This window comes from Nematostella vectensis, chromosome 12 (assembly GCF_932526225.1).
Source record: "Nematostella vectensis chromosome 12, jaNemVect1.1, whole genome shotgun sequence".
Classification (NCBI taxonomy): Eukaryota; Metazoa; Cnidaria; class Anthozoa; order Actiniaria; family Edwardsiidae; genus Nematostella; species Nematostella vectensis.
In genome coordinates this window covers 4,987,548-5,008,723 of record NC_064045.1, presented here as the reverse complement: position 1 = coordinate 5,008,723, position 21,176 = coordinate 4,987,548, and the positions used below count along the sequence as shown (strand labels likewise).

General features: G+C 40.6%; 4 protein-coding genes across 5 annotated transcripts in view; 3 read left to right on the top strand and 1 right to left on the bottom strand.

Moving 5' to 3' along the window:
• Positions 1-461: 461 nt before the first annotated feature.
• LOC5504681 (chymotrypsinogen A) lies at positions 462-4,233 on the top strand. Its single transcript, XM_001625509.3, has 5 exons — positions 462-634; positions 944-1,159; positions 2,011-2,229; positions 2,824-3,150; positions 4,143-4,233. The coding sequence occupies exons 1-5, from the start codon at positions 577-579 to the stop codon at positions 4,151-4,153; spliced, it is 831 nt and encodes a 276-aa protein (XP_001625559.3). The 5' UTR covers positions 462-576; the 3' UTR covers positions 4,154-4,233.
• A 172-nt stretch (positions 4,234-4,405) lies between these two features.
• Positions 4,406-15,671, bottom strand: LOC5504686. Its single transcript, XM_032372992.2, has 9 exons — positions 15,231-15,671; positions 13,862-14,435; positions 13,515-13,701; positions 12,362-12,472; positions 11,600-11,792; positions 10,976-11,055; positions 9,975-10,512; positions 9,229-9,395; positions 4,406-5,815 (listed from the first exon to the last, which is right to left on the bottom strand). Exons 1-9 carry the CDS (start codon positions 15,661-15,663, stop codon positions 5,057-5,059), a joined length of 3,042 nt encoding a protein of 1,013 aa, XP_032228883.1. The 5' UTR covers positions 15,664-15,671; the 3' UTR covers positions 4,406-5,056.
• Positions 6,934-9,956, top strand: LOC116612350. Its single transcript, XM_032372994.2, has 2 exons — positions 6,934-7,300; positions 7,478-9,956. Exon 2 carries the CDS (start codon positions 7,546-7,548, stop codon positions 8,959-8,961), a length of 1,416 nt encoding a protein of 471 aa, XP_032228885.1. The 5' UTR covers positions 6,934-7,300; positions 7,478-7,545; the 3' UTR covers positions 8,962-9,956.
• A 248-nt stretch (positions 15,672-15,919) lies between the features above and the next one.
• Positions 15,920-21,176, top strand: part of LOC5504684 (protein flightless-1 homolog) — a 37,207-nt gene continuing 31,950 nt past the window's right edge. For both annotated transcript variants that reach the window (XM_048719769.1, XM_048719768.1), the window contains exons 1-13: positions 15,920-16,012; positions 16,090-16,200; positions 16,826-16,897; positions 17,014-17,094; positions 17,311-17,337; positions 17,726-17,784; positions 18,447-18,523; positions 18,605-18,651; positions 18,758-18,795; positions 19,149-19,200; positions 19,752-19,803; positions 19,907-19,939; positions 20,371-20,454. In XM_048719769.1, the coding sequence (XP_048575726.1) occupies positions 15,953-16,012; positions 16,090-16,200; positions 16,826-16,897; positions 17,014-17,094; positions 17,311-17,337; positions 17,726-17,784; positions 18,447-18,523; positions 18,605-18,651; positions 18,758-18,795; positions 19,149-19,200; positions 19,752-19,803; positions 19,907-19,939; positions 20,371-20,454 (793 nt within the window). In that variant the 5' untranslated portion in view covers positions 15,920-15,952. The remainder of the gene's footprint in view (positions 16,013-16,089; positions 16,201-16,825; positions 16,898-17,013; positions 17,095-17,310; positions 17,338-17,725; positions 17,785-18,446; positions 18,524-18,604; positions 18,652-18,757; positions 18,796-19,148; positions 19,201-19,751; positions 19,804-19,906; positions 19,940-20,370; positions 20,455-21,176) is intronic.

The following is a 21,176-nucleotide window of genomic DNA, read 5'->3' as shown; positions in this document are numbered from 1 at the left end:
GAGATTTGTGGTTCTAACTTTCCCTACCGTTGCATTGAAAAAAAGGCTTCAGGGGTGCATCTAGCTTTTCGCTGAAGGGGAGAGAGAAAGAGAGAGGGGGCGGGGGGCTTAGGGTAAATCGTAATTTTTTTTTCTTACTTGGCTTTCTGACTTTCACTGACTCAATAAGAATGCGGAACAAACATAAAGAAATGGCCGGAAAATACCTTACTAACACATCCACGAAACCGGGTGCAGGGCTTTTTCTTTCGCGAGAAAAACCGTAAAAGGAAAACGTCTAGGTTTCCGAGATACTAGCCCCCCCCCCCCCCCCCCCCCTTCTCACGCTGCGCCTAAAAGTCGATAGCTTTTGATGTGTTAAGCAACGAACGTTTACTTTTGCTTTATTTCTTAATTTTAGCCACATTTTGTTAGTCGCTGTACAAATAGAACTCTAACACCCAAATTAGCTCCCTCTGTTTGCTAGTTTATTCAGGTTCCAAGGTGTTCTTAGCCGAACACTTGATAAGAAAGCAGTCACGAATCGCTCTCAATTGCCCTGATCGTGCCGACGAGACAGGACCCAAAAAGTTCTCCATGATGATGTACGCCGCGTTACTCATTACCTTGTTTTTTGTTCCCGGGTTATCAGAAGGTATGTTATTTTATTATTATTTTCCCATAAATTTTTGATAATATAACGTTATCCATGAAGAAAAAGGATACAAAAAGTTTACAAACTACTCGCACGCATCAAGGGCGGCGGGGCTGGCCATAAGTATGTGTGAGGCGGGTAGGGATCAGGAAAACGTCCAGAGACGAGATCCAAGCTGGGACTGACGATTCAGTACACAGGGGTACGTGTCCGGGAGCATGCTTCAGCTTTGGGAACATTAGAAACAGGAACTATTGATAAATCTAATAGAAAATAACGTAATATTTCTTCTATCACCTTTTCTTTTAGCTGCCTGCGGTCAGCGGCCAAGCCAGTCTCGTGTCATCAATGGAGTCGACGCTACTGCGCACGCGTGGCCATGGCAGATCAGTCTGCGCATGATGAGCAAAAAGGGTGATGATTATCATTTCTGTGGTGGCTCTCTCATTGATAGTGAGTGGGTACTGACCGCTGCTCATTGTGTCGCTGGCATCCGCAATCCGCGTCGCTACTCAGTCTATGTTGGTAAGACAGGGGGGGAAAAAGGAGAAGAAAAACCCATGAAAATGGGAACCAAAAACGCAGAAAGCCGAAACTTTGCCCCTCTACCCACGAAACACTAGAGAAAAAGTGATTGTGATTCAACAATACGATTTTGAAGTAGCGTCCCGTGACAAATACTTTCTCGTGACTTTATAATCAAACACGTTCGGATTGATTTCGGTTTTGTTGTTCTAGCAGTCGTCGTCTCTCGCTCGCCACTGCGAGCTATACAACCAAAGGAGCTCTAAACGCTAAGATATTGGCCATTTGTAGGGGTGAAGTTGTGTCGATGTCCAACTATTTAACCACAGTAAAAACTGCCTAAACGGGCCCCGCATACATGGAATATGAGATTTTCATTTCCCGTTTATATAGCCTTTAAAAATGCCTCGCGTTTGTTGATCAACTTCTCCTTTGTTATTGTTTATAATTGAAAATACAACGGTTTATTTGCAAGGAAACTTCAAAATAACTAGCCACGATTGAAGTCTGATACTTTATTAATGATATTTGATTGGAGTTTCCCAGTTACGTGCTTAAATTAACCGATGGCGGGCATATAAAATGGCGGCCTGATTGGCCTTCTTTAAGGCAGTAGCGGATCTACGGTGGGGAGTTAGGGGATTTAAACCCACCCCCCCCCCCCCCTTCCCCCCTTGGCTGTCTTTTTTTTTACTTTTATTGTTACTTTTCATTCGAAAATCGTTTCGAAGGTAAAATAATGACGAAATTTTTTCGGTAAACCCCCCCTTTGCGAAAGGCTAGATCCACCTCTGTAAGGGACGAAACTGTAGGTCCCAACTAGACTCGTTCATGATAATCATCTTTGACAGGCGCGCACGAACTTGATGGAACAACCCAAGTCGAAGAAAAAATCAGCATCTCCAAAATCTACAGCCATGAGAAGTACTCGTCTTCTCTACTGACGAGTGACGTAGCGTTGATTAAGCTTTCCAAGGCTGTAAGTCTCTCCAAGCACGTGAACACCGTCTGCCTACCATCAGGGCTCAGCTCAGACGAGGCGCCTGCAGGCTCGAAATGCTTCATAACTGGTGAGTGTACACGTGATGATCACATGTACTTGTAAAATATTTACTGAGATCACACGTGATGATCACATGTACTTGTAAAATATTTACTGAGATCACACGTGATGATCACGTGAACTTGTGTACATTACTGAGATCACACGTGATGATTACATCACATGTAAAACATTACTGAGTACACACGTGCTGATCACGTGCACTTGCATATTATTATTGAGTACACACGTGCTGATCACGTGCGTTGTATATTACTAAGTACAACGTTACAAGCAACAGTAATACATTACTTTTAAGTGCGGTTGACGCGATGGAAACTTATAAAAGCTCCAGTGAACTGATACCAACTGTAGTTTAATGATGTATAGACCGTTGACCTGGTGGGCCACAGCTGAATGGCGTACGAAGTGGACTTTACGGATGAAGCTATAGAAAATGATGCTAGAGTGCTTCTTTCGCGGAGTTTTGGAGTCATATTCCCCTTCGTCCACATTTTGGATCAGCTGTTGCCCACCAATCTGTGACATTTTGGATGCGCGCGCAACATCGTGAAAACGGTCTATTTATGGGTTAAATTTCATGATATTTTATCTATCATAGGGTGGGGTAGGATGGTAGCTGGTGGGTCTGGCGCCAACACCCTCCAGCAAGCGGATCTCCTGGTGGCTTCGCACTCCGACTGTCAGGCCAGAATGGGCTACATGTTATCCGTCGACAAGGCGACCATGATCTGCGCTGGCAGCCAGGGCAAGGGCGGTTGCCAGGGCGACAGCGGAGGGCCGTTCGTGTGCGAGGAGGGGGGCAAGTGGGTCTTGAGGGGCGCGGTGAGCTGGGGGCATGTCAACTGCCTGACGGACCACTACACCGTCTTTGCGCGCGTCAACAGTTTTATCAGCTGGATCAACGCTAAGAAGGCTGGCTATAAAGGTGAGCACGGAGTACACATGCGATAGACATGTAATGATCACGAGGTACACACGAGGCAAACACGTGATAGGCATGTGCGAACGCGTAGTAAACGTGATGAAAATGCTAGTGCGTCAAAGACATAAATATGCTCTCCTTTGGTGTGGAATAAAAAGTATCGAGGACATGATAGAGATATGACGAGCATGCGTGCACGTAAGCATGCGGATGTGATGATCAAATCAAGTACGTGTTGTAATGCTATAACAGTAACAGCCAATCACGGGCGGATCTAGCTTTTCGCTAGAGGGGAGGGGGGGTTGTCTCAGTGACAAAGGGGGGAGGGGGATTTTTTTTTGGTTACATATGGCAGCCTAAAGGGGGCAAGGGGGGGGGGGGTGTTAAACCCCCTAAACCCTCCCCCTAGATCCGCTGCTGGCAACTTTAAATGATGGGGTAGGGTATCCTCAAATACGTTATTTTAAGGCCGCATTGTCACTAGTTTATTTTCGTTCGATTATTTTTAACGGGAAACGCAAAAAAAAATTCAAAATATTGAAAGCAGCGTGTCTTTTGGAAGTTTCTTTGAAGATGTGATTGATAATTTAGAGCGGATGGCCTGTTTTTTTATATTAAAAAATATCTCGGATTCTAATAGATTCCTTTGTTTTTTAACGGTTGAGGATTCCGTCGGACCTCCGGAAGTACACTGGTGACAATGCGGCTTTAAGTATCGCGTTTCCAAGTCAAACCCGGCAAAGCAAGCAGAATCAAACTATCGAAATACCGCTACCTGTATTGGTCTCCTAAAGCAAACGTATTGGTCCTTTGCCGCGCAAGCGAGAAGAGGACGTTTGCTCAAGGGGACTAGGCCTTTTTCACACAACCACGGGCCCACACCAAGTATAAAAAAAATGCAGCAACAAAACCGAAGCAGTAACAAGTACGACAAGATTAAAACAACAGCAATCAATAATAGAAAACCTGATTAAAACTTCTATTTTTTACTTCAGGTCGCCGTTAATCTTCATGACGTCAAACAGTAGCCTTCCAATGATGTAAAATCTCATGGCACGTTGAAATAAATATACGTTTAAATCAAAAGTTAAGTTCCTGCCCTCCCCCCACTTCAAATAAGTGCCCCCGTACCCTTAAAGGGGCACTCAAACGCTTGTTCTAAGAAAGTTTAATAAAATATTAAAAAGTCTGTAACAGAAAAACGCAAAATCTTCCAGATTACTTCTTCCAATCTTAATAAAAAGAAATGAACAAATTATCCGTAAAAGAAATCTAGTTGTTTATTTATGCAATTTCAAGGTTTGAGTATAGGTACAGCCTGTTCCGAAACCTAAAAGTACTATTTTCAATCCATTTCCATCTGTTAGATGTGAGGAGTTAAGACCAGAATACTGTATTTATCTGAAAGATCTAAGGTCATTTATAAACCTGGATAGTTATTTTAATTATTCCGCATTATTTTGACTGTTTTTTTAGATCGCCAAAATGACGCTAAAATCACTCTTCACCTTGATAGTGGCCCTTTAAAACGCGAGGGTGACCAAATGCAAGGCTTTTGACATCCACGACTAGTTACTCTCTTTTTAAAATATTGAACAATGAAAGGCGCGTGCTGAATTATTGCTGAATTATTATTTTCTAAATGCAATACTTGAAATTCATATTTTGATATCATAGGGCTGAAGTTGGAATTTTGATAGAAGGGCCCAGGGCGTATAAAACAAGCACTCACGGTACCTCATATTATAGTTTTCAAACGCTTACATCTCTAAAACTAATACAGTTATATGATAGGAGGATGAAAAAATTTGTGTCCGTTTAGCCATAACTGCAATCATGCCCATCCATAAGGAGTTGACAGTATAACAACCTGATTAAACGTGTTAATGAGCCTTCTGTTCAGTCGCCATTAGTAGCAGTCAAGTAAGTTTTCTTCGTGGTCGGTAGCCGCTGACAAAATGTCCTCTAGCATGCACGCAGGCTCCGAGCGGACTATGCTGTCAGCGCATGTGCAGTCCTCGCGCATGCTTTGAATGTCCAGCCGCTGAACAATATGATCCCAGTCGCATGCTAGAAAGCCACGAGAGAGAGCTTTCGCTAAATCTTCCACCGAATTGATCGGGGAATCGTTAAAATCTTCCGTTATTTGCTCTTCCCTTGTTTGAGCATTTTCTTGACTTGGAGCATCAACGCGCGAATTATTTGAATATTTTTTTCCAAGTATCCCATCTCCTTGGCCCGGTAAGCCATTCACGCGCTCGGCACAGTCTCCACTCGTCCGCTTCAGCAATTCCAGAACATTCAGTGCCTTCTCGCAAACCAAGGAGTCGCAATCAGTAACAGCTTCAAATAAAGCCCGCAACGCCCCTAACCGCTCCAAAACTCCAGACAATTCTAACCCACTCGGGATGCCTGTGGCAACACGTCTCACTATAGCCTCCACTAGGGAAAGTCCACGGAGCTTGACTTCCCAATCAAAGTCCTTCATTGCGCATGACAAAACACTTGACGTCAGAGTCGTGACTGAGGAGGACTCGGCAGAGAAGATGATATCGAGCGCGGACACCCTGTGTTGGAGGGATAATGTGAGGCACTCGACCGCAGAGCGTCTTGGGATAGCCTCGCTGTCGTGTTGTAGTACGTAGACGATCTTGGTAAGGATATCCTCCTGGGTAGAAGAAAACAGAGATTGTGAGAATGAATCGCTTACGCCAGAAGAAACAGCGTTTTTCAGGCTAACCATTATGCAACCTATATTCGGTTAAATGCGCTTTGTTTGGTCACGAGAAGAGCAATTTGCGAAACACTATGTGTTTACTCAGAAACCTGAGGAGAGCGGGCAACGTTGCGAAAACTGAGCTTCTAGCTCTACCGCTGCTAAATCGTGGCGCACAAAACGTAGCCAGCTCGTGCCAGACTAGGCAAATTTGAAAATAATTCAAAGACAAATTGGAGACTTATTATTACACATTTCTTAAAAAATAAGAAAAATAATTATATGCAAGAACAAATGTGATAGATAAACTCCAGCGATGCATACATTAATAACCATTAATGAATAATCGTACAACTTGTCGATAAATTTGTCAGCGTTCTGTAGAAATATATTGTTTGCGCTGGCAACGTTATTATGCCGTGATACAATACAGCGGCGCAGCCACGATTTTTAACAGGAGGGGGCCCAAAAGGCCCTTTCAAGACATTTTCTCCTGTATTTCAGATAATGACTCATGCATTTACTGTATTTTTGGCTGCTTGAAGGGGGGGCCCGGGCCCCCTGCCCCCCCCCCTGGTTACGCCCCTGCTATAACACTTTGTACAGGTAATCCCATAAGATAATCCCGGCTGTACGTTCAGCTTCCAAACCGGGGTCTCAATACATGTTGAATTGTATCCAAGCTAAACGCAAATTACTGCCATTTTCAATATTCTGCGAGCTCTCGACAGCAATTTCCAACTGCTAAAGCACTTTCTGGCTTCCATCATTCAAACTAGCGGAATAACATTTTGTTGCTGTTTGATTGTTCAGTCAGTCATTTCATTGATGGCCAATGAATCGCAGAACGTTGAAAACTGCAGTAATAAGCAGAACCACATTCACCCGTCCTTGGAGATGAACCGTGAGGCAGCTCGGGATCTGGGGCGAGCGAACTCGTCACAACCCTTGCCTACCACAGCAAACCTGATCAGAAACCTGGCGAGAAAGCCAGGGACTAGGCTGGTTCCCGGCAATAAAGGTAGTGAATTTTTTTTTTAATTCTCGGAAATGGGCAATATGAGGTCAACGCCGGTAGACATAATAGAATGCACATATGCAAGAGATGAACATTTCGCTGACAGCGCTCGCAAATTTCAAGATTTATGCATAAATATAGGCCTATGAGCAAAGGTCACAGGCAAGCGCGATTTCTAATGATCAACATTGACAACAAAGCATCATTTTTTAACTCGTTGGAAGATCTTACTTTCGAAGCGACTTGCGCTTTTGAAGCTTTATTGTCCAAGAGGACGTAGTAGCCTATGGCAATTACATTTTCTCTAGAAGAACTCTTCTTTGAATAGGAAGCTTCTTCTCACGATTACTGGGACTATGGACGAACTTTAGCTACTGTGAAAGCCTTCGATTCCATTCACTTACCATTATTAGATGGAGGTAAGTCCGCTAAGAATGTCAATTTGATTAAGGGCATCGAGCAGCCTAGAAGTTGGTAATTAGTGGCAATAGTTCGCAGGATTCTAACTTGCGGTGAACTGTACTGGAAATCACAAGGCTTAACGTATTACTAATTACAAGTTTTATCTCCTTATCAAAAATATCTTGTGTCTTCAGACTGCTGGAGGTTTTCCGTAGGCCCGACATACGCAGATGGTTTCGTGTGTCTACGATCATTAAGAAGCATGGACGAGCTATCGAACTACCTAACGGAACGCGATAGAGAGAGTAAGCTTGACAACAACGGCGAAGTGAGAAGGATTCAATACGCCATCGAAAGTGTGCTTAAAGACATCACGAAATCTGTACAAGAAAGGGACCATAGATTTGCCGGCACCCTGATTCCTGTAGGGAGCTTTTATTCTGATCTTAAGATCGGTCTCCCAGGCGAGTTCGACTTCATTTATGAACTCAGTACACTCGAGGAAGGAAAGGACTTCGAGGTGATGCCTTCAGGGTTTCGAGGAACTAGAAATTTGTGGCGAACCGCAGAAGGGGATCCGGGTAAAAAGAAAATATTTCTTAAAAATCCGAAACAATTCTTCCGAGGCTGCGAAGATGCGTCATTAATATGGATTCATAAAACTTGGACAAACGAGTTCGTCCTAGACCCAATTGCAGTAAAGAACTCATTTTTTTCAATTATAGGTGACGTCGTGGAGAGTATCCACCCATCTAATCTCCCGAGATATTTAACCTTTTCAAATGTGGGTACCACCATCGACTTCGTGTTTGGTCCCGCAATCACTCTGTTTTTTAATTGGAGCGGCCGTGCTTACCCAAATCTCACGATTTCAGTCGACATGACAATAGCCATTAAAGCGATGAAGTGGCGATCTCACTTCGACTTTCTAAGTGACAAGAGCATTGTACCAGATTCTTTTATGAGGAAGATCTTACTGAAGGGAATCCGAAGGCATGGCTACCACTTGGTGCCAAACACATCAGGAAACAGAAATCTGTGGAAGCTGTCCACTTCTTTCTTGGAAACCAGATTTTTCATGAGATTTCCCAAGGACGCAAAGATCAAGCAGTTTATTCGAGTAATGAAGTGTGTGAAATGCGATCACCTTAAAAACAAATGGAGTTTGGACTTGATGAAGATAAAAGAATTGGCAGATATCGTGAGAGCAATGGAAACTTTTCTCCGACCGGAGGAGCCTGATGAGTTCCATCACCTTGTGTCCTCATACCTTGTGAAAACATCCGCTTTCACAGTATGCGCTGGTGCAACGTCTACTGAGTGGAAAAGGGCGTCCCTCGCAGCTCTATACTTGGTCACGCTTTGTTGTTTATACAATACGATAAAAAGACGTACTCTCTCAAACTTTTTCATTTCAAGGCAGAAACTCAATGCTCCTGTGTGTGGTGAAGTTATACCTGGATTTCATGTTATTTTCCAGGATATTTGGGATGTCATAAGCAAACACAGGAAAGGGGGGGTTGATATGAGCACATTGAAGAAGGAGGACGTATTCAATCCAGAGACAGTGTTGGCACTCTTTGAGATAACAAAGGACGAAATTGATTTATATTTCAGCAGTGTTTGGAACTCCGAGAAATTGATCAAAACATACGGGTTTTCCCAAAAACAAAGTTGATGAAAGGATCATGGTTCGTGCTTAACCCGCTCGCTCAAAGTCATTCTCCGTTTCAATACCGTTGAAATTCTTGTGTTCATAGTTTTTAATGTCTAGAAACATAGTGCAAAGAGACGATGCCTTTAGTTGCTTACACTCTTTACGATTTTGATTTGAAGCAAAAAGAGGTTGAGACTATAAATCAAGCTAAAATATCTATTTCTAGGCTCACAACATTTTGAGATGTATTACAGCCTTTTGTGGTGTTTATCATAGATAGATATTTACCTCTGTAATGAGCGAACCCTGGCAATTATAGATGTGTAGACTTGCACAACAAATAATGTGTCCGATTACGAGCCAGGCCGAGGCACGGACGTAGCTCTCACAGTCGTCAACAGCTCGCCAGATCGCACAGGGGAGATTGTGCTGTTCCAGGAATAGTATGAAGGGGTCTACAAATATAATGGTAATGATGAGGACATGCACAGTTAACTGATACCTTAGTAGTTACAACAGATTGGGAACCTGTTAACTTGAACACCCAAGGGAGGATTCTCACCATCAGTATACAGAGGAACCCTGTTATCTCGAACCCTACAGTAGAAGTATCAATATAAAGTTGAACCCTGTTATGTCGAACCCTCAAGGGAGGAGTCTAACAATCAATATACAATTGAACCCTGTTAACTTGAACCCTCAAGGGAGGAGTCTAACAATCAATAAACAATTGAACCCTGTTAGCTTGAACCCTCGAGGGAGGAGTCTAACCATCAATATACAGTTGAACCTTGAACTATCAAGGGGGTATACCTCATTAACCTGTATTGTGAGACGTATGTAAAAGAAGCGCTGGAGATGCTCGCCTGTAGTGACATTTTCAGTTACAGTGCTTTCACACTAATTACACTCATGTTGGTAAGCTGTGTGCAGCAGTGCGTATCTCTACGGAGTGAAGGCCATCTGATAAAGTCTTGCAATAATGATAATTTGCGCTTTATAAATACGGGAAATGTCATTTTGATTTCATTTACCTTGCTGAGTCTGTAGTAAGCTCAAAACAAGCTCCAGGACCGAGTCCTTGATCTCCCACATCTGGTCTCTCAGGCTTTGGTGCAATGCCATGCCTAGCTCACAAGAAAAACTTTCTCCACTAGCAACAATTGAGCCACTACTCCCAGGTGGGCTGTCTGTGGACGTGTTTGGGGCCTGGGCATGCAAAACATTGTCTCCAATGGTTGGGCTTACTGTGGGTTTACTGGAGACCAGGTTACCTTGCTCGGTGCATTTTTTAGGGCGCTTCATATCAGGACTGTCAGAGTTTTTATCAGAAGCTTGTGCTTTTGGCTCAGACCTCGTAGTTGCACCTTCTATTTCATTACCCTGGTCGCATGGCCCGTGTCGTTTCCTTGTTGGGCTTCCTGTGGTTAGGCATGAGTTTCGGTCACATAGTTCAGGATGCTTCAAGGCCGGTGCCCCTGTGGTTTGAGGGGTTGTAGCCAATAGGGACTCGGTAGTACTGGAGCTGACATTCAGGAGTTCCCCAAGAGCTTTCAATGCCGCAACGATGACCTGAGAAAGAACAAACAATTATTATTGTCATGCTGTTTGTATGACCTTACTATCTGTGTTTTTTTTTTACTAGAAAACACAATCATGAAAAATCTGTTGCTTAGATAAGGGGTACTCAGAGGGAAATGATTGGTACTTTGCTCTTTATAGATTCCCCTCAACAAACGTAAGAAAGGTATCAAATTGAGTCACGTAATGTAAATGTGATTTTGATATCGGCACACAGTATTCATATCAACAAAAATTCATGACCACCATTCAATTGATATACAGCACCTGTGTCATGAAATTTTGATTTGCGTCCTTTATTTTAGTCTCAAATTTTTACAGGATCTTTTTTCCTGCATTCTGTCCGAGATCATGTTTCATATAATATGGTGACAAGTGACCAAATATAAGAACAAAGTACCTCTTTTCTAGGCCCCTTTTATCGTGTAAAAATAGTTACAAGAGTAGCACTTACCATCGCTTCTGATTCAGAATTCTTAACTATTTTCACCAATAACTTGGCCGCTTCATAAAGTATCTCATCACCGTCATTACCTAAACAGACAACATAACACCAAATCTTTAGTACACACAGTAAAATATGTGATTTTTGGATCAAATGCTTGGGAAGATTATTAGGGGAGTTTTAACTCCCCTTAAAAGGTATCAGAATCGCCTAATTGGGGTATATTTAGATGCCTTGTCACAGCCATCAGGTTTATACTTTCAAGACATTCTTTGTCTCCACAAAATTATATTGCCTTTCATATTAGTCATTTCTGTTTCTTATAGAGCCTTTGTCAGCCAAATATTTGTTTCTTTTTTCATACCATATGGTAAGACAGATTACATAGTGAAAAAAATCTTGCGATATACATCTGAAACGTATCTTACTACATTTATCAGTTTTAAAGACATTTTTTTTGAGACAATAATTTCCCCAAAACAGCTGATGAAATATGGACGCTTTCTCGCATTTTTTTTGCTTAAATGCAAAAATAATACAGTATTTGGCTAAGATGTGAAAACAACACTTGACAGAGACTCTATGTCTGTAAATCTTGATGTGGAATAGATGTCTATCACCAATTGGCATTACCTTGAACCATCACTTGGACTTTGATAAGGGAGAGTGCAGCTGACAGACTCGCCTTCAATAGCTTCAAATCACCTTGTAACCCAGGAGGTAACACATATTCTTCATTAGGAACATCACCAAGGGCACAGTTTGCAAGCACTGCCAGGGAGTACTTGCTCCACTTTGATGTGCTCACAGGACATGCTTGAGGGGCCTGCATCAGAGACAAAAAAACCTTATATTACTATAATTAGGACTCTTTCAAAAACCTCATGAAAACTAGCCTGCTTGCAGGTGGTATTTTGTGCTATTATCAGGAAAAACCCGCTCCGTTCGGTGATAGGGTGCCATCTTGTATTTTAAGCCATGTAGTTGCTAGAGGCGAGTGCAAAAATGAACATAGCGTAGGTGGAGAGAAGAACATCCCCAAGCCCATCCTGTTAACATAGTAGTAATCATGTGTCGCTGAAGCTTTTTTGGGGCAGATTGCACACTCTTAACAGTACAGCATTCCATTTTGCCGTAGTTAAATGAGACAACGTCATGCAGTTTAACAGTCAGTACAGCCCATCAGGTTTGTTACACAACCAAATATACTAAAACATACTCGTGACGGGTCTCCCAGTTCAAGAGCATTCCGTAAGTGCAAGCTATGAGTTTCAGTTTTTCCAGTGTGAGCCTTTGTTTTTATTTGGCAAAATAGTGAGTTTGGTTATCATGTATACTCTAACATAATAAGATCCTACTGTACCTTTTAATATCAATGACAAATGACCATTTTACCTTACTAGCAAGTCCTTCCACTGCACCAATAACTTTGATCAGGACATTCAGTTTTGATTTCTCACTCATTCGCCCTGGACATAACAGCTGTCTTATCTCACCTTTAACAACCTATGCAGCAAAAAAAAAAAAAAAAAAAAAAAAAAAAAAAAAAAAAAAAAAAAAAAACAAAGACAACTGTTTCCAAAATCTAAATAAAAATTTCAGTTATCAAGGTAGTGTGTAATACAAGTATTTGTTAAATAAATGGCTTCCCGCTGTTCAAAAGTATTCACTAGCAGTTGTCACACATTCATCAATCTTCGAAGAATATCAAGCGATTGACATTCCTTCCCTTTTCGGGGTAAGCTTTTGAGAATAAACTAACTAACTTTTTTGCCTGTGTCTGCCCTCGTAAATCCACGATCAAATACTTCGCATGCTTTGGCCTTCCTTCGCCATTTTATCGTCTTTATTTCTCAAAGTTGAAAGGGTCTTGTCTTGATCGTATACAAATTATTGAATTGGAGGCATATCGGACTACTGAATTTGTTGTTTCTGATTTTAACGATAACCATAGCTCTCAGCTGACGTTTACACGAACAATTTATTTGAATCGCTTGCAGAACTCCTGTATGTATTTTAAGTGAGTATCAGTAAGTCTTCGGTTACAAGGTACGAGTTCCAGTTTGTCAAACGGTTTGTCCCAGTCTGTTTGCAAACACTGTGTGAATTTCGCGAACAATTTCGAAAACATATGTCCACATGTTCAAGAGCGGTACTGTATGTTGTTACAATGTTAGGGGAATTGGTACCAGTGGTAATGATGGTGATGTTGCAAGGGTCATTGTAAATGTATTTGTAATCTGCTATTCACTATGGGGGGTAAAGCGGTTTTTCTGAAAGCGGCTAAAAATGCCTTAAACCACACACAAATTGCTATCTCTTAGGGGTAAGAATTTCTGTTGACCACACCCAAAGTGCTATAGCCCTTGGGGTAAAATTGATTTTGCCAACGATCACCCCATCTGTTTTTTATCAAAGTCCCCCCCCCCCCCAGATATCTGTTATGGGGATGATGATGATCCACATGATCTTGATGAAGATGGTGATGATGACAATGACGATGACAGTGAAGGACATGATGACTGAAAAATAATACCTGCCTACATACCTTATCTACACCATTTTCTTTCTCACAGAGGCTTATGATTTCTTTCACAATATCATGACACCTCCTTGTTGTACCCACAGAGCCATTGCAGATGGTGTCTGTACCACTTGGAGGGGGTGGGTAAAGTGCTGCAAGAACAGCATCCAGCACAGCATACAAACACTGATACCAAGTGGATGGAAAAGAGCTGAAAGAAAAATAATCAATAAATGAGAAATCAGATTATCACTGAATGGCATTTTAATGTTCAAATAAGCAAATTTAATAAAGAAACAAACAAAATGAAAATACAACAAGTAAAAAAGAAGAGCCTTTTTAGCATATTTTTCAACTGTAACAGAGTATACCTTGGAAGTGTTCCTTCTGGGAATGCCAATCCTGAGATAAGAGCAACGGCAAGAGATGTGAACTGACGCTCCATCAAGACCAGTGGTAACTGCAGTAACATCAACGACGTGTTGCCAGCGCCCTCTTCTTCATGGCACACTGTAAGAAGACGGTCCCATTCCAGACCCCATGGCGATGTAGATGATACCATCTCACAGATAATATCCACAAATTTACTACAATAAGTCCCATCAGATACATATAACAGTTTTATAGTTGCAGTGAAAAGCCCAGAAAATCTTAGAACATCTTGTCCAGCTTTGGCATTTGTATCCAGTAAAATTCTTATAAGCTCAAGAGCTGCAATTCCATAGTTAGGGTTGCCTGTGTTTGAAGTCATTGGTTCTACAGACAGTTTTGCTTTTAGAGTTTTTAGCAATGAGGCAGTATTTGGAAGCACGGAGGCCAGATTATTGGTGCTTATGGAATCATCTACAAAGGATGAAATCAGCAGTTTGGCTGTAAATGTTCTTGCAGCTTGAGCAACAAACATACTGCTGTCTGTGACATGTTCCGCAGCTTTTGAAAAACACTCTGTTAAAGCACAAATGAAATGGTGATATTCACATATATGTTATTGGTACAATCCTAATCACAAAATTGTAATCATCATCAATGCTATTATCATCAATATAATCATCATCAACAACACCTGTCACCATAAATTAGCAATATAATTACATACAATATTACATCATAATCATCAGTTTCATAGATGTCACTAGGCTATGTGCAAAGAGTTGGTACCCATTTGAGTGTCCTCCAAAAACAACAACAATTTTGACTTTTATCAAATATCCCAGGCAGTTTTCTGAGTTGAAATTTGGAAATAGGATCAGTCAACGTTCGGCCAATGCTCAGGTCAAGGCTCATGGCAACGCTCAGGTCAGCGCTAAGGTCAAGGCTCAGGGCAACGCTCAATGCATTAGGGCAACGTTCACTAGGTGATACGCAAGTGGGCACCAACTCCGTGCACAAAGCCATTAACACATTCAATGCTTTTACTATCATACCAGGATCAACATATTCGTTTTACCATCATCATTATGGCACCATTACAAATTCATCATCAACATCAAAAACGTTGCCAACAGTGATAATATACTGACTATGATGATGGTGAAGACATCATCATCATCCCCGCCATTACAATCATAATCACCATAATTAACAACACTTAGGTTAACTTACTTAAATCAAACACAATTTACCATCAACTTCACTATTATCATAATCAGTATCTACATATATATTATTATAATTGCCACAATAATTGTTATCAACACCGCTTTTCTCTGTCTCTTGATATTAAACAAACTAATCCCTCACCTGACAAATGTTGCAAAGCCTTTCGTCCCGCTCTATGCGTACAAAGAGACTGCAGACCGCTAAACCACGCATGTCTTACCACGGCTTCCCCCCACAAACCATTGCTATCCAGTGTAGACTTCTTAAACAGCCCTAGCATAGACTCCAAGTCCTCGAAGCACTCCTCGTGTCTCCATAACAATCCACAAAGCCGCAGCGCGAAGGCTAAACTTGTAGAGCTCTCGAACAATTTGTCACTGTGAAGGAACTCACGCGCACCAGTTTCGCCTGAGAGAAGAGCTTCAAGGCTATTTCTTTGGGAAGAAACTTCGCCAAGCCACGTAAGAAGCTTCTCGATGCTTGTATCGTCTATTATATTATCAGCGTTATGTAACAGTAATTCAAAAACCGATGGAAGAAGAGAAAAGCTGCGATCCGCCAAATCTGCCGCCATTTTGAAAGTTAGAACGAAATTGGTATTGCCTGGGGAGGAATAGGTAAAACATTGTCACCACACAGGCAGCCCGAGAATGACCATGGAATAAAGGAATCCCCCGTAATATAATATACAATCTCTGCATAACATAAAAACATTGTTTTAAAAATACTTTATGTTTTTATGTATAATAGTACGGAAATGTCAAAAAGAAACATTTTATCGAAGCTGGTAGTTAGTTAGCAATTTACAAATTGTGAGGAGGAACTGGGGCGAATGACAACATTCCAGAGAAACAAGCCCCAAAATGGCGGACGGGGTTTTGCCTTTCGTCCGCGGCTTGGACTTGACCAACAATGATTTCAAGGTGGGAAAGCATCCCGAACCCGTATCTCTAGAATTTATTCTCAGATCCCCGCTTAATCGTTCCGTCTTTCTACACAGGAGCTGGCCTTCCCTAAAAGGGTAGCAGATATGTCCAACCTTCGTTGGCTCAAGTTGAACAAAGCTGGACTGGAAACGCTCCCGGATGAATTATCGCATCTTCCCAAATTGGTGAATAGAACTTGTTACTTATTGGTGCTTTTCTTTTTAATATTATGGTCATAGTTACTCTTTCCTTGTTTGTGATTTATCGTTGTGATCGCTTGATGTTTGACTAAAAACGTCATGGTCTGTTTGACAACTCGCTCACAATGATCAGAAAATCAAATCTTGATGCCAGTGTTTTTTTTTCTATAACAAAAGTCTTAAATTAAGATTTTGTTGACGCTTCTCTGTTGTTATTGATGCCTATATTGTTTTCATTGTTGTCATTTACTGTTGTTCTTAATGCTCTTGTTGTTATACCACTGATCTGTTGTTGCTGTGTTATTGTTGTTGTTGATGATGATTATATGGGATGATACAATGACACTTGTAGATTGCGCGCTTTGATTGGTCGAGGGACCATGTGTTATAAGAGGACACACGCATGTTTGGCGTCAGCATGTGTGCGCGCTCCCGAAAACTGTGAGCTGTGATTATCCATGCATCTGTCAGAGGGCAGACGCACACAAAATGAGATCTATTTGTTAATTATATGAGACATCATTATATTTTGGACATCAGGCCATAGCCAGCCTTTTAAGTAATGAGTGCCCATTTCTAATTTCCCTTTTGTTCTTTATTAATTTCCTAGGAACATCTGTCAGTTAAAGAAAATAAACTGAACAATATTCATGGGGACCTGTCAACACTAAAACATTTAAGAGTAAGTAGCGTCTAAGAGTTAACATTTATATGTACATTATTAGTAAAGGTATTTAGATCATATATATGGCATACAAACCTTACCTACAGCATGCATTTCTCTTTGTTCTTTATTAGGTGATCAATGCAAGAAACAACGAGTTGAAAAACTCTGGGATCCCTGGAGATATCTTTGGCCTGGAAGATCTTTTGACAGTGGTAAGTGCTCTCTGACACAAGGAAATGGTCTTGTATAGAGATTTCAAAAAGGTTCTGCAGAGCTCAAGAATCTCCAACAATAATATTGAAGGAGACACAACCTATTTCACAGACTTTTCTAGAATTTTCTGTCCTCATCTCTGCTTGACTTTAAGCTTTGCAATATGATTTATTTGCACATTTCCTGGACACTTTTTTTTCGTGTATTTCTTTCAGGACTTCAGCTATAACCAGCTCCATGAGGTTAGTCTAGCCATATGTATTACTGTAGCTTATAAAGCACTCATTTTCAGGTGCATATCCAAGATTTGCTGAGGAAGGTTCTCAGTCATAGATAGCATTGGGAGAAAGTGAAACTTGAGGATCTTTCATTAAGAAATTACCTGCTTTATGTCAGTTGACAGGCTATGCACCTAATTTTTCAAAAATGAGGTGCCCATTTTATATTCAGCAAAAACTACCAATACTATACATATACTGTACTATATTAATGCTTTAGACTATTACCTAAATTTTTAAATACATGCCCTCTGATATGGATGTGTGGGGTGTTCATATCTTGGATCGATTCCCACACCTGTAACTTCAGCTCATCTCTCAAGGATTTACTGTGTGTTGATTCTCATTCCAGGTTCCACCTGAGTTAGAAAATGCCAAGGCCCTAATTGTCCTCTCACTCAGCAACAATAAGTAAGTGGATCCTTAGAATGTTGTTTCTCCAAGAATGATATTATTGTATGTCCCTATCACTAACTAAAAGTGTCATAACAAGCAGGGGGGGTATGCAAGGGGAAATCTGCCCCCACCCATGAGAGTCAGGTTTTGCAATAAGTAGGTGGAGTGTCGGGGGATTGCGTATGTCCCATGCAAAAAAATTAGGAAATATGACTAGGCTGCCACCCCCTCCCTCCCTTCCATGTATATATACTTTATTTGTAGCATTCACTGTTAACTAATGCTGATACATGCCTTAGGTCTATTAGAATCCAAAAATTATGGGGGAGGGGGGGCTGAAACCGCAAATCCACTAATTTTTTTTCTTGTAAATCGACCCATCTGCACAAAGTTTTGCTTCAAGCCGAATCTGCAATGCATGATAGAAGAAAACAAAGCAAAATCCACAGTCATGATTTTTAGAATCTGAAATTTTACGTTTAAATTTTCAATAGATCTGAGATCCGGTATGTACATTTTTAGAATCTGACAATCTGTTCTTTTTCTTTTTATATCCTTAATCTGTGTGCCATTTTAGGCCGGATCTGCCTAGTTGAAAACCTATCAACCCCTCTCCCCCATCATAATATGATCAATTGTCTTAAACATGTGTTTGACTTTTTTATTTGTTTCCTCAGGATTTCAGTGATTCCAAACCAGCTTTTTATCAACCTGATAGATCTCATCTACCTCGACTTGAGTGACAACTGTCTTGGTAACTATATGGCGATTATATGCAATAAAGTGATATATGACAATGTTAAATTATGGATTGAAATTTTGTGTGTTTGTTTAGAAACAATTCCACCACAACTCAGACGGCTTGTGAACTTACAGACACTGGTGAGACCCTTGTTGTTTTAATTCACATAATAAGAAGGGTATTTCCATCTTATTTTCCTGAATTTTCATCAATGTGGAAAGGTGTAATGGTTCAATTTTATTTCAGATTCTCAACAATAACCCTCTGCTTCATGCTCAGTTAAGGTAATATTAACATTTAATAATGAACTGTAGCTTTAGTTAGAAGACACTTGAATGACCGTAAGGGATTGTGTGCTGATTGATAAGTTTCTAAGCTGGGTAAATATCAGGTGCATACACAGGGGGGCACATCCTCCCCCCCCCCCCCCCCTTGGTGACCAAAAAGTGGATCATTTCTTTTTAAGGAGTCTATAAATACCATCTTTTTCCATATGATATATATGACTGTGCATCCCCTCTCAGCCAATCCTGGGTACGTGCCTGAATATAGTGCAAATGAGCTACTAAATTTTTGTCTTCTCCGTGGCGATCCTGTGTACTGTATATTGTGTCCTAATAGCTATTATGTTTTGCAGGCAACTCCCTTCACTTGCTCAACTACACACCCTTCACCTTAAGAACACACAAGTGAGTTATTAGACAAGTGCTGGAAATTTGGCACGAGTTACAGTTACAATAATTAATGATACCAGAGTGTTCAAGCTGGTACCCATTAGAAATCAGGATTCAACAAGATTCTTTGACACTCCCCCCTCCCCCATAAATAATGCGAGTACCCCCCCCCGCCTCCTTAAAAGAAGTAATAAGGCTCATGGCCAATTTCCTGCATTTCTGCCTAAAATGTATACAGGTGTACAGTACCTGTATACTCTACCTCTATGTACATAACTCCATGTACATAATTTTCTGATGACTTCGAGCACATGCTAGTAAAACATTATAGTTTAAAGAGATTAAGTAACAGATGTGTTATCACAGAAATCATGAAAACAAATTGAGAGTTATGTTTGATTATATCATACAGTAGAAATATTAGTCAAACTAAAATTGGATTACATATCTTCATGACACGCTGTGTAACTGTTCCTGTACAGAACTTGACACTGCTGTAAGCTACAGTTCTGTTTCTCATACTATCATTATTTATATAATTGTCTTGAATTTCTTTCTTATCCCAGAGAACCATCATGAATTTCCCAAATAAGCTGGAAGGTCTTGCAAACCTAGCAGGTTTGTTTAAGATTCCTTACATTGTATACAGTCAGAAACCAAAAGTGAGCTCACTGATGATATGATTATAGTTTAATGCATGAATGGCTTATTAATGTTGCAGATCTGGATTTGTCCCACAACGACTTGCCAAGAGGTACATGGTTTTTTGAATTACATTTCTTTGGTATTTGAAACTTTGTGTTTTATTGGATATCCATAAATTCATATTTGCCAAGGCTTTGTGGATCCTATTGATAATCTGTCATTAGGCGTTAGTAGAACCACACATAATTCTTTGTAATCCTTGTGGTTTTAAACATATACAGACTGTTCACAAAATCTGCAAACAGTGTTGGCAAAATTTGTTAACAATAGTTCCAAGCGATTCACACAACTTGCATGAAAATGTATGCACAAGGTCTGTAATCGTAATCGTTGTGGTTCTTTAGGAAATCTGCTCAACTTATTTTAATAAGTTTGACCCCTTTGAACATTTTGAAAAAAATTCCACATACAAGAAGATGTACAAATTATGGGATTGCTCAACCTGATTTGACCTGCTTTGTAACTATTTAACAATTCCAGTTCCTGAGCCAGTCTATCTGATCTCAAGCCTTAAGAGAGTCAACCTCAGTCACAACGCAATCACAGAGCTCTCTTCTCTCATTGGTGAGTTTATCTAATGCACTATTAGAACAGTAAGAACTATAAGGCATATGCTTTTTTCAGGGCTTCTTGAATTACGCGCTTGTGCAGAAGCGCGTAATCTGGCTTTTTCCGCGTAATCCACAAATTTCCGCGTAATCCCGCATAATTTGGCTAAATTTTTTAACATTTAATTGCACAGCTGATGTGTTCTTTTAGGGTTCTTACCTCTATTTCTCGTAAAAAAAAAGAGAGAGATTTTTCGTAAGAGTGCGATATTTCGAACTGAATTTCGAAAACATATAAAATGACTAGGCGTTCTTTGCTAAACTGCGAAGTTGATATTCCGTGTAATTTAGCGCGTAATTCAGTAAAGAATCCCGCAAAATTGGTATTGCAAAATCCCGCGTAATTTAGCGCGTAATGATTGATTTTCTGCGTAATTTAGCATGTAATTTAGCAAAGAATCCCGCGTAATTTTGAGTTTTTTTCCACGTAATTCCAGAAGCCCTGTTTTTTTTGTGTGTATGGACTGTTACCAATGCAAATGCATGCTTATTGACATAAAACAAGCAGCTTTCTCTATTTGCGTTTGGAAACACGGATAAAAAGAACATACCAGCTTATTTGCTTCTCTTACTGGTCCTTGCCTAAGTCTGCATTCCAACTTGTGCAGCATTTTGCATTTGCGTTGTTTTTAAAACCAATTTTAAAAGATATCATTTATGACGTTGGGAATATAAATT